The 16,330-nt window shown below is 43.5% G+C and overlaps 1 protein-coding gene across 1 annotated transcript in view; it reads right to left on the bottom strand.

The window, feature by feature from the left end:
* The window catches only part of SLC38A10 (solute carrier family 38 member 10), a 90,462-nt gene that overhangs the window by 39,729 nt on the left and 34,403 nt on the right, over positions 1-16,330 (bottom strand). The window contains exons 8-10 of the mRNA XM_066616872.1: positions 15,244-15,426; positions 12,923-13,034; positions 8,411-8,517 (exon numbers count right to left, since the gene is read on the bottom strand). Of these exons, the coding sequence (XP_066472969.1) occupies positions 8,411-8,517; positions 12,923-13,034; positions 15,244-15,426 (402 nt within the window). The remainder of the gene's footprint in view (positions 1-8,410; positions 8,518-12,922; positions 13,035-15,243; positions 15,427-16,330) is intronic.

Genomic DNA, 16,330 nt, shown 5'->3' with positions numbered 1-16,330 from the left:
TGAGTCCCTCTGGGGAGAAAAGCGGGGTAAAAATAAAGTTAACAACAACAACAACAAGGGGGATACTTAATTCTGACAGCTGTCTTTCCTGAGAATCCCAGCCATTCTAAACCCCATGACTAGAGGTATTTGGAGATGGTGTTATTTATATTACTCAGAAGTAAGCCCATTGTATTCAGTAAGAGTTGGAGTGTAATCCTATTACTCAGCAGACACACTCTATACATAAGGATCTGAGATCGGTGCTCATCATGCAAATATGGATTTTGAAACCAGAGGGCACTTTGCAATGAAGAGGGGCTGTGGGCTAACTTTACACTCAACTGCACTGTAACATGTAGTCTGGCTCTTAGACATCACAGTTCAGTTTTATTACGGTCAGCAACCAGCATAAAAATAACAATATTGGTATACAACTGAGCGTACATACAACCCATCAAAGCATCCCAACATAGGCTCTTGACAACATAATATACTAAGAATTAATAGGTCTAAGTCTAAATAAGACAAAGTCTGGTCTAGTTATCGTGGATTGAACTGAGTACAGTAACTACTGAAGAAGGTAGTTCTGAAAGTCTTCTAGTCCATATTGAATTAAAAACTTGTTCAGAATATAAATACTCCTCTATGAACAGCCTGGCAGATCACAATCCACTCTCTTCCTCCTGATGCTAACTGCAGCGGCTAAAAATTTAGCCACCCTCCGCGTTACCTCTGGATTTGCATCTGATAGAAGAGAATGTCTATAATCTTGAGCCAGGCATTTGGTGAACTCTTCTAACAATGGGAAGATAAGGGATAACCATATATCCTTATAGAAAACGCAGTCCAGCAAAACATGACTGGTGATTTCTGGTTGGTTTGCCCCACAAGGACACAGTCGCTCTAAAAATGGGACGTTCAGGAAGCGTCCTCCCACTACAGCTGAGGGCAAACTATCACACCGCCCCAATGTAAACGCCTTTCTGTGGCTTGGGATTTCCAACTGGAAAAGGTAGGGAGCTGGGGCAGCTATATATCTGAGCTCCTCCTTCGTACAAAACTTCCTGACATTATTAAGGTCTTCCTGGCGCTCTATGTCAAAGATCCGCTGCTTGATCTTAACTCCCGCCTGAGCCAGTCCCAAGTCAAACAAAAATGGCATGGAAAATCCCAGAGAGGACAGTTTTCATTCCATCCCTTTAATCCACCTGGATTTATACTCATCTTGGAGGATTAGGGGAGCACGTCCTAATGCGTATAGATGCAGTCTTAACCAGTAAGAGCAAATGGCTATCCAAACACAGGCCTCTATCCTAATCAGGCCTGATTTCAGATGTAAAAAGGTGTTCGAGAAAGTACTGGATACACTAAATGCAGCCCTAATAAACTTAGACTGGACACGCTCCACTATCGTGATATCGGTGTGCCCCAAGGATCTGTCCTGGGACCGGTGCTTTTCAGCCTCTTCATAAATGACCTGGAGACAGGGGTGAGCAGTGAGGTTGCAAAGTTTGCAGACGACACCAAACTTTTCCGAGTGGTGAAGACCAGAAGTGATTGTGAGGAGCTCCAGAAAGATCTCTCCGGACTGGCAGAATAGGCAACAAAATGGCAGATGCACTTCAATGTCAGTAAGTGTAAAGTCATGCACATTGGGGCAAAAAATCAAAACTTTAGATATAGGCTGATGGGTTCTGAGCTGTCTGTGACAGATCAGGATAGAGATCTTGGGGTGGTGGTGGACAGGTCGATGAAAGTGTCGACCCAATGTGCGGCGGCAGTGAAGAAGGCCAATTCTATGCTTGGGATCATTAGAAAAGGTATTGAGAACAAAACAGCTAATATTATAATGCCGTTGTACAAATCTATGGTAAGGCCACACCTGGAGTATTGTGTCCAGTTCTGGTCGACGCATCTCAAAAAAGACATAGTGGAAATGGAAAAGGTGCAAAAGAGAGCGACTAAGATGATTACGGGGCTGGGGCACCTTCCTTACAAGGAAAGGCTACGGCGTTTGGGCCTCTTCAGCCTAGAAAAGAGATGCCTGAGGGGGGACATGACTGAGACATACAAAATTATGCAGGGGATGGACAGAGTGGATAGAGAGATGCTCTTTACACTCTCACATAACACCAGAACCAGGGGACATCCACTAAAATTGAGGGTTGGAAGACAAGAGAAAATATTTCTTTACTCAACATGTGGTTGGTCTGTGGAACTCCTTGCCACAGGATGTGATGACGGCATCTGGCCTGGACGCCTTTAAAGGGGGACTGGACAAGTTTCTGGAGGAAAAATCCATTACGGGGTACAAGCCATGATGTGTATGCGCAACCTCCTGATTTTAGAAATGGACTATGTCAGAAGGCCAGATGCAAGGGAGGGCACCAGGATGAGGTCTCTTGTTATCTGGTGTGCTCCCTGGGGCATTTGGTGAGCCGCTACACCAAATACAGGAAGCTGGACTAGGTGGGCCTATGGCCTGATCCTGTGGGCTGTTCTTATGTCCCAACTGCGCTCCATACAATAATCGGGCCATCACCTTTGCCTCAAACAATTTAAGGGCTGCTGGCAGATACTGGGCTCCCTTACTTCACTTAAATTGAAGAATATCAGAAGTTTGCTGGTCGCTTAAAGCTACATATTCTCCATGCGCTTTCCTAGAACCATTTGTATGGAATACCACGCCCAAATATTTAAAGTGGGACACCTGCTCTATTTTATGGTCATCGATCTTCCAACACCAAATTTTTGGTTTCCTGGAGAAGGCCAAGATCTTAGTTTTACTATAATTTATCACCAGTTGATTTTTCTTGCAATACACATTCAGAGAGTTCAGGGCTCTTTCAAGGCCAACAGGTGTTTTAGAAAGAACAACTGCATCATCCGCATAAAGTAAGATGGCAATAGGCCTCCCAGCTATTTTAGGGGGATGGAAGTCGGGATTTTGTAGATGCATCGAATTAATATAGAAATTAAAAAGAAGCGGGGCCAGAATACAGCCCTGCTTCACCCCCTTTTGAGTTGGTACCACTTTAGTGAGGTGACCTTGCAGACTGCATTTCACTTTCAGTGCAGTATCTCTATACACGGACTGTTTAAGAAAAAGCAGGCGCCAATCAATATTAGCAGCCTTCAACTTCTCCCATAGTTTAGTTCTTGAGATGGAGTCGAAAGCTGCCTTTAGATCGATAAAGGCCGCATAGAGGAAGATCGTTCCAGAAGACATATATTTCTCAACTAAATGTTGAAGCACCATGCACGAATCAATTGTGGATCGACCCTCCCTGAAACCTGCCTGCTCATCTGCGATTATGTTCTCTTGATTTAACCAATCCTTAAACTTTTCCTGCAGATGCTTCGCATACAGTTTGCTGATAATATTGAGTAAACTTATAGGCCTAAAATTGGAGGGGTCATTTTTCTTCCACTTTTTGAAAACAGGGACAATAATTGCCATCCCCCAGTCTGGTGGTATGTGACCAGTTTTATCAGTATAAGAAAATAGCGATGCCAATACTGGTGCCTACCAATCTAGATTGTTTTTAATTAATTATGGGGGAATAAGGTCTTCTCCCATAGCCTTTCCATCCTTCAACTGAGCGACCAAATTATCTCTGATACGGCGACCGGAAGCCAAGGAGCAGTCTCCTCCAGATCACTTGGAGTCTCATGAGGAACAGAGACTGGGTCATTATATAATTCATGGAAATGCTTCTCCCAGATGCCTGGCTGTATATAGCAATTGGGTAAAGTTGGCCCATAATTAGGTAAATCAATCTCCAAAACCAGCCCAAATCCTTGACTCTGGCGGCTTGTATCAATCCTGCCCACTCTTTTCTCACAGCCACTTTCTTTTTGTAGGTCACCAGAATTTTGTATTGCTTTTAAGCCGCTGAAGCTTCTGAGCAGCACCCAACCCCCCAACCCCCCGCCCCCAGATTTGAAAGTTTGGTACACGTTGTGTAATGCCTTTTTGGCAGTTATACATTCCTTATCTAACCATTGTTTAGAGAGGGGATGGTCACGCTGATAGCAATGAGGCAGGTCAGATGTCCTACCAAAGAGCACCTGCTTTAACTCATGCACTAGTTCATGATAAGTGTCCACAACCTTAGTAGTGCTATCACCATATCTTAACAACACCTGGATGTGTTTCAGGGGCTCAGAAGCAAGCAATACTTTTATCTCCTGGTCAATGCATGGGCTCCATCTTCGGCGGCGATATATTCCTCCTTCCGCAGATGGCATAAATTTGTAATGGCTCACATCTCTCAGTTGTTGGCTAGGGAATTTTAGGGTCAAAGCCACCGGGAAATGGTCACTGTCAAACTTAGGTATTATCTCCAGCTCATATAAAACAGGAAACAAGTTAGAAGAGATAATGAAATAATCAGTTTGACTCATTTTAGACCCTGCAGAATAGGTATAGTCAGCTGGATAGTCTTTTCCAAAGGCCCCGTTCAAGATATGCAAATTGAGTCTTAAAGTAAGTTGTTTCAGAAAGAGACCCGCATAGTTTGATCTTTGGTCCTTGGAACAGCGTTTGTAATAGACCAGGACCTTCAGACGAGGGCAGGTAGAATCCTTGTTGCACACAAGGAGTCTCATCATCTTGAGCCAACCTCACATTAAAGTCTCCAGCAAGCACCACATGGGCCCTAGGACAGTGGCTAAGCAGTGTCCCTACATACTCCTCCCATAACTCCTTAGACATTACAGAAGTGGTTCCTATATCACTTTTTAGCCCTGGGACTCATTTGTTAAAGTTACACTCTATCAGAACTCACTCAACTGTACAAGTCTTAAAAAAATAGTTTCACATTACCAGCTGCTCAAGCTTCTATTTTTAACCTTTTTACAGCAGGGGGACAACGACACACCACCTTCTGGAGCATTTGTTGAGCTCCATGTACATTGGATCAGGACCATTCTGGTGGTCTTGCATTCCCCTTTGCCTGGCCTAACATAAGAGCCAAGGCATGTTTGCTGACGCATGAGTAAATGCACATGCGCGGCTTAGTTTCACTTTCCTGAGGGCTCAATAATTTTCTCAATGCATATACTCCACACCTTCTTAAGTGTTTTCTGGGGCCTGTGTTCCTAAAATCAGGACCATTCTGGTGGTGTTGTGTTCCTTTCGGCCTGCAGCATGCTTGCCTATTCGTGAGTAAGCACGCATATACAGCTCAGGGCGCAATCCAGAGTCACCCTTGGGCTGGAGCAAGTCCCTTGCGCTGACCCAGGAGGGTCGCAAACGTGCCATAAAGCACGTTTGCGCCTCCTCTAGAGCCGGCGCACAGACGCACGCCGGCTCGCGGAGGTGAAATTCAGCCTCCGCACCAACTCTTGGATGCAGCCTTGTGTTGGCCGAGCTCAGACTACATGTGGCTCTGGGGTGGGCGGGGAGGATGCAGGAGGGAGGCGTTCTGGGCTGGGTGGAGGACAGTCCTGGGGGTAGGTGGGCGGGGAGTGAGAGGCGGGGCTGGGATCAGGTTCTTATGCCGGATCCTAGCCTCCATTCCCAAGCAGCGCAGAGCAGCTTCAAGTTGCTTCTCTATCCTCTGACTTATGCCACCTCCAGAGGTGGTACAAGACCAAGGAGACCCATTGGGGCTGCAGTGGCTTACATAGTGGTAAGGGGAGAAATTTCCCCTTACCTCCGGCTGAGTCACTTCAGGGCCCTATCTTGCTGCCTATTCCAGCGCAAGATAGGATTGCGCTGTCAGTTTTACTTTCCATAGGGCTCAATACATTTTCCTTGTCAGCTATCAGCTTGTCAGTTTCACAACCAACAGTTAGGGAAACACTGCATTACAGCATGTAAAAGTAAAGGTGTCAGCCGTCAGTCAGCAGTGCAAAACAGTCTTTTAGCAGTATGTGTATGAATTTAGAAGTAATTCCAGATACATTGTAAACTGAACCAGCTGCAAAATTGAGCTTGGGGAGGGGGGCTGCAAAACTTAGGATGCAATCCAGAGGCACCCTTGGGCCGGCACAAGTCCCAGATGGGCCATCGCAAGGCTCTGGGGTGGGCAGGGAGGAGGCGGGAGGGAGGTGGTCCAGAGCAGGGGGAGGGCAGACAGTGGGCAGCCCCAGGGGTGGGCAGGTGGGGAGTGGGAGGCAAGGCTGGGACCCAGCAGTTATGCCGGATCCCAACCTCCATTCCCGGGGAGTTCTGAGTGGCTTCAAGCTGCTCTGCTCTCCTCAAACTTGCGCCATATCAGGAGCTGGCGCAAGTCCAAGGAGACCCATAGGGGCCAGGGTGCTTTACCCTGTATTAATGTATTAACATTAATGTATTAATGTTTTTTAAAATCTGTTTTTTTTAATATGTTGTTAGCCGCCTCTTGGCTTGCCTGTTCCTGCACAGGATAGGATTGCGCCCTTAGTTTTTTAAGATGTAAACTGACAGTGGATGCAATTTACAAACACATGCATGAAAGAAAGGATCAAGGGGTTACACAGGAGAAAAAACTGGGAAAACAGAGATCAAGTCTCCTCACTTTAAAATCCTCACATTATTCTCTTTTAAACTCTGAAGACATAGCATACTCTGTCACAGATTCCAAGATTGTATGCAAAGCTGATATGGCCATTTCTAATTGTATTGCCTAGAAAGATCACTGGTGTAGTCTCTCTACCCAATTTCCTCTTGCCCGTCAGCTCAGCAACTTCTCCCCTGATTGGAGAGCCTTCCAAAACTAACATTTTTCCAGCAGAAATCAAGTCCTTTTGTTTAGAGGTCTTGACATGTCCTTCCTCGACCCTCAGTCTGTCTCCTAGTGCTCTACTGTGCCAAGTAAGAGTACAGGCCTACAACAGGGTCCAGAACAAAAGGGAGACAGTTTCCCAAGTCCATTTGTGCCTCCAACAAGCCTGAACTGAAGTCTTATGCTTCCCCTAGTTGCTCAGTCACTCAAACATCTTTTCCAACATTCCAAGCTTTTTAACTGAGCTACCCCCGCCACTTAATCCAAGCTGCCATTCTTGTGTTCTGGCTCACTGCCAGCTGTTGACTGACCAGCTGTCTGTAATAATTAACAACTCCAGTTGGCTAAATTAGACACCCTTTTCCCAGCCAACAAAAACATCTGGGGATGCATTTTCTCCTCTCCCTTGGGAATGGGTTTGATGGGGGGGAGGAATACATGCTTGACTCACCTCCACCAGGTTCCACCTTGAACTATGGCATCTATTCTATTCCATGTTGAGCACGCAGCTCAATAGGACATCCAGTTTCCAGTACCAAGTGGCAACTGGTTCAGTCTTTGTATCAGCAGGTGTGAGTTACAGAGAAAGCCTCTGGACTGAGGAGCAATTAATTTAATCATATTAAGAAATTATTTGGAAAGGATTTAAAAAATCAGTTGCATGAATGCCTATCCTAAGAATCCTAGTCAGACTGGATAGCTTGTTGGCCTAATGCTCTACATCCCAAGACAATTTCTTTAAGGTGGACCTATCTGCTTTCCTGGCTTCATGACTGGCTTGCCAGGGTGGGAGAGGTGGTCCATAAGCTCTCGTTTTTTGACTGAAACAGCCCTACTGCTGCTCATAAGCAACGAATGTTCTCTGCAATTTTTACAGTGAGTGTGTGGACTCTGCATGGGTAGCTCCAGAGTACTTGGTGAGGATGTCATCATCATCAAGCTCTGAAGCACTGTGAAAGAAGCTGCACAGGGCTCCGATTTGAGTTGAATGGCCATGCAGCATAGAGCCAGAATGTCACCGCTAAAATGGTTAGAGAAAATGTCTAATTTTAATATTAGTTTCACTTAAAATATCTAAAATATTGTGTGGGGGGGGGGGAGGAGAAATCCAAATATGTAAACCAGTCCTGGAGAAGGACAGCTGAACCTGAACTGAAGTAACAACCTTAGACTAAAGTAGTAGCCTTCGACTAAACCAGGGCTTTTCGGGGCGCATACATTTAGGTTTTTCCTTTTCATAAAGAATAATCTACACTTGTAGCAACACTTGTAAGCGTTCCTTTTTACAACTGTCCTTTTTCAGCTGGAACCTGAAAGGCAAAGGTTAGCAAAGGGGCCAACACTGTTAAGGAGGATTGTTTGTTTTTAATGAAGCTTGACAGGCTGAAACAAGCAACCTGTTAAGATTTTTAAATGCTGCCTGGATTTTCCATGCTGGGAAAGCTAAAGCATATACTGGCCTGGAGTATGCATGCAGCTATTAATGCATGTCCCTAACTGCCAGAAATAAAAGTAGAGGTGTTCCAAGATTACACAGGCATGCGCACACATGTTTACTGCAAACTATGTGCTTTAGCCAGAGAGGCTGACTACAATGCCTCTCACTCATGTGAAACAAGAAGGCTGATTGGGCTCCTTTGCTGCAGGAAAATTAAGTTCCCAGACTATTGCAAAACTGGAGGTTGGGATAGGAGTTAATTAGCATCTTTACTGACCTGTGAGCAAAGGGCATTCTTGTGGATCTTCTTGTAAATAAGAGCAGGACAGATAAAACAGATGAGGCTTCCCATGGTCGCACCTGTCAGTCCCAAGATGGTCTCCACTGGCAAAGAAGAGGAAAAACAAGGGATAATGAGCAACAGTCCTAGTTGAGACAGGCAGAGATTGCATGTGAATTAAGGGAGTAGTGAATCTGTGGTTCAAAGGAAACCTATGGATGCAAGAGCACTTAACATGACTTCAGCACCCAACAGCTTACAATTATGTCTATGAAGAATGTGTGTACCTCCTCACCCTTCCACTGTAAGCTTGTGGTTGAACCTGGAGCTCCAAACCAAGTGGATGACAATGTAAGATAGCCGGTCTTTGTAACCACATAACCTGTGGGCATAATCCCTTGGCAATGAGTACAGCCAACTGGTTGTTCACATCAAAAATCTCTTTCTTGCTCCTTCTGCCCCTCCCTTCCTACAACCCTCACGCTGCTATGCTCTACCAAGTGTGGTGAGTGAGAAGCATTAGCTGTGCATTCTGTAGACCTGTATTCAGTTCTCTAACCTGATGGGCTCCATGCACATATTCACATAAATACCTTTGGCGCTCAGCCTTTTTCCCCCCTCAGTCACTAAATCTATGTGGTGGCAATAGCCATAACCTGACTCACAAAGTGATTCAACCCATGATGGGGTTGTGCAACCTCCTGGTTTTAGAAATAGACTATCCAGGAAGGCCAGGTTCAAGGGAATGGCAACAAGATGCAAGTATCTTGTTTTCTTATGTGTTCCCAGAGGCATCTGATGGGCCATTGTGAGATACAGGAAGCTGGGCTAGATGGGCCTTCCAGCCTGATCCAGCAGGGCTCTCCTTATGTTCTTAAAGTAGTGTGACAATGAAGGGATCTCAGAAACTACAAGAATCAGATACATATTTCAGATCTTCTGGAATCACCCACCACTATGTATACTAAGATGGATGCAGGCAGACTAGAGAATGTTTCAGATAGCACTGGTGCTACTTAAAAATAGTTTATATAGTTGTATTGCTTTCATGATTTTAGAACGTTTTATTGTTTTACAGAGTAAAATCGACTCATGTTTATAAAACTCCACCTGAATTAAAATGAGATCAACCATCTATTACTATTGAAAACATTTATATACTGCCTTTCAACAAAAAAAAATTGTTCAAAAAACATTTTACGTAACAAAAATAAACAAATAAATGGTTCCTGGTCCCCAAAGGGCTCATGACCTAAAAATTCTAGTAACTGTGTTTAGATTGTGGACTTAATGTTGGAAGTCACCTGATAAATTTTTGGTATAATTAAAAGGAATAAATGCTACAGAATACTAAACAGACTACTATTATTTCAAAAGAAAGATGTTCTAATTCATAAACATTCATGGGAGTAGAAATGCAACAGAACTATGAGGAAATAAGAAGTGTAGGGTTTGGCCACCTGAAATAATGGTGTGCATATAATTATACATGAACAGGTATTTCACAAGCACGATAATGTCAAGTGTGTTTTGCAAATGACTAAATGCAACACTTTAGAAAGCTGCACATGGATACATACTTAAGAACACAAGAAGAGTTCCGTTGGATCAGGCCAAAGGCCCATCTAGTCCAGTGGGCCTACAGTGGCCCACCAAATGCTTCAGGGAGCACACTAGATAACAGACACAACCTGCGTCCTGGTGCCCTCCCCTGCATCTGGCAATCAGAGGCAGCCGACCTCTACCTTGCACATACCTACCCTGACTTGTAACTCGTGAGAACTTTTCCTCCAGAAATTTGTCCAACCCCCTCTTAAAGGCATTTAGGCAAGATGCAGTCACTACTTCCTGTGGCAAGGAGTTTCACAGACTAATTACAAACTGGGTAAAGAAATATTTTCTTTTGTCTGTCCTAACTCTCCCAACACTCAACTTTAGTGGATATCCCTTGGATCTGGTGTTATGTGAAAGGGAAAAGAGCGTCTCTCTATCTGCTCTATCCAGCCCCTGCATAATTTCGTATTCTCAATCATGTCCCCCCTCAGGCACCTCTTCTTTAGGCAAATGTTGTAGCCTTTCCTCATATGGAAGGTGTCCCAGTAATCCTCAACCTGGATTAAGAACTGGTTGAGGACCAGGAAGCAGAGTGTGGGTGTTTATGGACAATTTTCACAATGGAGAGAGGTGAAAGCGGAGTGCCCCAAGGATCTGTCCTGGAAAATACTTATTTTAGCACAAGATGCCATACAACACCTACCATCATCAATTCAAGAGATGGTTATCATAGTTCCACAACAGCCAGCATCGTGAGTGGGAGGGAAAGCGAACAAAACTCATCTCCTTGCCCTTTCTGAACCCTTCAGTCTTATGGTCCTCCTCCCACTGCCACCAAGTAGATATTTTTGCTTTTGTCTTTTTACAAAGCTGCCTCCACCAAATAGCTTTCAGCCTTGGGAAACTCTATAGGGTCAATATTAAGATACTTTACTGGTAATGTGGAATTGGCTACTAAGTGTGTGGGGGGGGGGGGAGGGAAACTCCAGGAAAAAAAAAATTACCAAGAAGCCAAGGTAGGTAGACCATAAAAACAATTTACTATATATTTTTAATTAGGTTCCAATAAATAAATAAAAAATGAAAGCACTGTTCACACTAGAAAAATAAAAACCCACATGGGCATACAGGGCCAGAAAGTAAATGGGGATAACTGCATCTACCTAGCCACTTCCAGACTATCAGTCATGCTTCAAACTAAAGGATAGTCCATTCGGTTTTATCCAGTTTCTTGGGATTTTTCTCCAGATAACATGAGTGCCCCCCCCCCAGTTCTCTAACTCCTTTCGTCCCAGCATCCAAGAACACCATATCCCTGTCTAAACTACTTCTTATATGGAAAACGTGACTTTTCCGTCCAGATTTGCACCATTCTAGGAGCCAATTCTAAGTTTCTATATCTCAGGAAATTTCTCCAGAAAAGATTTTGAGATCACCCTTTAATTTTTTCTCTTTCCTGGGCATGAAAATGCTCAAGTGCAGCTATGCCCCCCCCCCACACACAACCCTTTAGAACACAACACAGCATATTTATAAACATAAAACAAAAGAACAAGCAGGGAGAAGAAAAGGCAAGGGCATTACAGGTGGAGCCTATTTATCCGCGTTAGTTCCGTTCCCTGACCCAGCGCAATTAACAAAAAACGTGTTGTGCTAAATTCCATAGAGTTATGCAAATACGCTGCAGCCTGACACTTGGGGCTGGAAGGAAACTCAGGCAGCTGTTATCAATCCCCTCCCCTTTCCGTCTCTCCCCTTCGCCTTCCCCTCCTTCTCCTTTCACAGGTGGGATGCTGAGCTTTTAAGAGTTCAGTCCTATGCATTTCTACTCAAAAGTAAGCCCCATTATAGTCAATGGGGCATACTCCCAGGAAAGTGTGGAGAGGATTGTAACCTAAATCTCATGCTTTGCTTGCTGGGAAGGCTTGCAGGTGATTGCCTGCACCATGGGGTGGGGGGGAGAAATTCAGCAAACACTCCCTGGGTTTTTTAAAGCAATCCCCTCTGTTGCTACCTCACCTGCCCCTGTGTGTGTGTGTGTGTGTGTGTGTGTGTGTGTGTGAGTGAGTGAGTGAGTGAGTGAGTTCCACCTCGATGTAAGTGTTCTGGCTACAGAGGTTTTCCGCCCCCCTTCCCCTCTTCAGCTGGCTCAGGGACTCCAAGAGTGTTACTGTTCCTTCACAAGGGGAGCCTCTTCCATGGCTCCGGGGTTATTTCCCTGCCTGGGCAAGGCAGAGCCTTTTTGCAGTGTTTTGGGCTGCCTGGAGGAGACACCATCGCAGGGCAAAGGAGTGTTTGACTTTCAGTTCCCCCTCCCCATTGAGTGGGGGACAAATTCGCAGATAAAAAAATCCGTGGATAAATAGGCTGTACTTCACAATTGGTGTCTAGGAGCATGCACCTTATACTTACACACTCTGATGTATGTTCTAAGACAGTTACAAACAACATATACAAAACTTATAACTGCCTTTAATGGATGTAAAGGGCTGCACATAGTTTGGATGTTGCATAAAGAACAGCTCCTTCCCTGTACTGTATCATGTCCAGGAATGCCCCTGCTCCAATAATTCCATCCAAGTATCAAGCAAAGAAGATAGCAGCTAATACAGAAGCATTTTATGGGACTACTCCAAAATTGGAGAACTCCAGAAAACTCTGAGCTTCCAGAAGAAGCTAAAGTCCAAACATCTTCTGTAAGAGCTTGAAACTGTTTGGTGTCAGTTAGGCTGCAGTGGCTAGTTTTAAACTAACATGGATAATTCCTGTAGATGTTTCAGAAATTCTAGCTTAATATATTAATAAATACTGTAAGTATTTTCTACATATTTAAATATTAATATATACCAGGAGGTGTTTTAGATTATACACACAAACTCACCTTGATCCTGCAAAATTTGAAACAGTGCTCAGGAACATAAAAATGTAACTAAAGGCACACCAAATTTCACTTACCATTTGGGATCATGATGCCACCAAGCATGGTTCCAAACACAACTGCCAGTGTCAAGGTTTTAAATCGCAGAGGGGGCATATAACCTCCTGCAGCAAATGTCCCATCTTTTTGCTATTTAAAAAGACAAAATAGTTTTTTTCTTTAAAAGCAGTCAAATAAGGTTTTTCTTCTCTGTTTCTGAGAGCCTGTTTCCATTGGTCACATATCTGAAACCCTCTGTGCTAGTCCCCTTCCAACTTGTGATTGATCAATGGTTTTTTTTCTTAATGATTTGGAAATCAGTGTTGAAGACCAAACTATATGCTTGCACTTCCTAAATAAACCATATGTGGTGTAATGATTCCAGTAACTAAAATCATCATTTTTATTTATACATCATTTTTTGTTCAAAAAGTACCCTTGTGCAAGAAATGAAATCACAACCATTGGTCAGCCTAAAATTTGGATTGCTAAGTTACATATTTTCAAGTTTTTCTTTACATATCCATCACAGGTCTTTTCAGAACAGTGATACTGTGTTGAGGAACTATGTACAAGTAGCCCTGGGTTTGGTGCTTCAGGAGTGCCTTTCTGAGCATCCTGATTGGACTGGGCCTAGGGGGAAAGAGTGGTGTCTTCTTGCAGAGCACCACCTCTGCTTCTAGCAGCAGCAGTGGCAACCTCCTGTTGTCTTCTCACATAGCCACACTACAGCAACACCTTGCACTTTTGTCTGGCTAGGACCAGAGTATGAATGAAAGTCAAAAATGGAATGAATATCAAACCTGTTCCACCCCATCTTTGTGGGTAAAAGTTGTTTTTTCTTTCACACAAGCAAACAATTTGGAGCAAACTGATTTGCATTTGTAGCTACAAATTGAAATGGTCAAAAGAGCAAAATGATGAAAGTCAAAAGAACAAGAGACAAGGTATTCCTGTACCTGGAAGTCCTCTCTCTTGCTCCTAGTCACTATTTTAAGAGCCAAGCAACAGCCCACAGGATGTTTTACATTTATTTCAGAGTTTAAAAAATAATATTATATTGGGTTAATTTTGAGAGTGATCTAGATTAGAACGTAACTCATTGACTTACATTATATAATTAAGTTCATTTTACACCAATTTTGGGGGGGACAACAATTCCTTCAGAAACAGAACCCCACTTTAACCAAGGGCTACCTGTACTTATCTTAAAAGTTTCTGGAAGACTGTTCATATACTAACCATGTACATGCCACAAAAAGTGAGGGGGAGAGAGATAATTATCATTTGCTTCTGCCAGAGCTTAGTCACATGGGACAGCAGGTCTAATACCTCTCTGTTGCTTTACCATTGAGTGATTGAGATGTTGTAGGACAAATACTATTTCACATTTGACCAGCCTGTGGTTACGCAGGTATTTGGCAAATATCACCATTTCACCCTGACCATTGTGAAAGATACTACAGGTCCAACCTTGTTATACACCAATTTGACTCAACATGAATGGCCACTGCAAATGAGAAGGAATGTGCTGATCCCTGGAAAAGGGGAAAAAATCCATCCCTTTAAATCACAGTTTTAAAAAACTGCTTTTCTTACTGTTGTAGAGACAGCCATGCAAGCGATCATTCCAGCTGAGCCAGGCAAAGGAAGGGGGTCCTTTGCATTTCTAATTGCTAACTGCCTCTCTACAACAGTAAGAGAAGTGTTTTTAAACAACAATTGTAAAGGGACTCTTCTTAATTTTTTAAAACTGCTTTTATTTAACACATTTTATGGTATTAGGAGGGAGTTCCAGAAACAAACCCCTGCGGATGTCGAGGCACGACCTTATTCTATCAGGAGCAATGGAGGGGCAAGAAACCTGGAAGTGGGTCTTTAAATTTATTTTTACACTGTTTTTTCATCTACAGATTTTTTTTTTATTCGCTAGAGGTTCCAGAACAGAACCTCAATGGATACAAGCAACAACCTGTACTGTATGCACAATTTTTCCAGCCACTTCACAGAAGCATAGCATTTTGTTGCTTGTACCAAGCATGTGCCATATAGGGTAAAAGACTGCTATTCCCACACTGCAGAACTAGCTGCATGGTAGAGAACAGAGCCTGGATTATTAACTAGTCATTTTGTGCAACAGAGAAACCACAAGGCATCTGGCCAACACAATGCCAAGGCTAACTGCCGCTTTGAAGATGGGTAATTTTGCTTATTTCTTCTGCATGAAAGATTAAAGTGGGGAGGGGAGACAACTGAGAAGGATAAATTGAAATGTGCAAATGGTAAGTGTGGAAAAGCCTAAAAACAGAATTGCCTGAGCAGAGGTTGGCAACTGTTTCAACCATATGACTTTCTTTACCTGCTGCTCAAAGAGAAGGGTGTTTAACGCCTGCCGACATGGCAGAATCATCATAGGAAACCCAACAGCTACAGACATCATGAATCCCACACGTATCATCTCAGTCACCACATTGGAGGGGAAGTTCATGAGAACATTCCCAGCAATGGCTTCAGTGTAGCTCACATAGCCAAAGAACCCCACCTGTTCAAGGAGAAAATGAAAACTGCTTTCAGTGGTTGCATATCATTGTTCAACAGAAAGGGCAGAAAGCCTGAATATCCCTTGAGTTTATTCCCAGATAAATGGGTGTCTATCTTTTTCTCCATTCATTATTGTAATCATATTGCTCTTATTTTTTCCCCTTTCAAACTGATTAGTCCTAATCCTTTATACTTAGGCTCAGAAGAAAACCATCTGAAATGCCACACTATTTTTCTCTGTACATGTCCAAATTCCTGTGCATCTTTGCTGAGACTGGGTGACCAGAGCTCCATACAGTGTCCTTAAAGAGCAGGTGCATAATGGATTTATGGACAAGTGAAACAAATGCTTGATGATATCAAGAAGAGTGACGACATTGCCATCCCCAGCACTTGGCTAAGATAATGTATATGCTTCCTTTCCAAAAAGTAAAAATACTGCAATAACTTGACATTTTTCTTCAACATCTTCAGTGGGACTCTTACTTAAAAGTTGCACCACATTTTTATCAGCATGAATAGAGGGGGAATGAAGAGGTAATGAGTTGTCTTCCATGACCTCAGATTGCTCTGAATTCTATTACTTAAGGTAGCAAAGGAGTCCCCAACAGCATCTCTGAAATAAGGGAGTGGTTGTAATCCACCTTCAATACCATCTCTCCCCAGTCACAATATTCTCCAAATTAAATTGAGTTTTACATGGTATGGCATACTTCAGGTTCATCTGGTTATTATTTATTTATATAAGAGTGTACATGCCATTTTACACAGGGCAAGAGGACAGAGGTCTGTTCTGAGGGATGTACAATCTAGACCAGGGGTCTCCAAACCCTGGCCCGGGGGCCAGATGCGGCCCGCAGCAAGCTTCTTTCCAGCCCGCAGCCAACCTCTTGTTCCCTGAAAGC

This window comes from Tiliqua scincoides, chromosome 2 (genome assembly GCF_035046505.1).
Source record: "Tiliqua scincoides isolate rTilSci1 chromosome 2, rTilSci1.hap2, whole genome shotgun sequence".
Classification (NCBI taxonomy): domain Eukaryota; kingdom Metazoa; phylum Chordata; class Lepidosauria; order Squamata; family Scincidae; genus Tiliqua; species Tiliqua scincoides.
The sequence above is the reverse complement of the archived record's forward strand: the minus strand, read 5'-3'. Positions and strand labels throughout refer to the sequence as shown.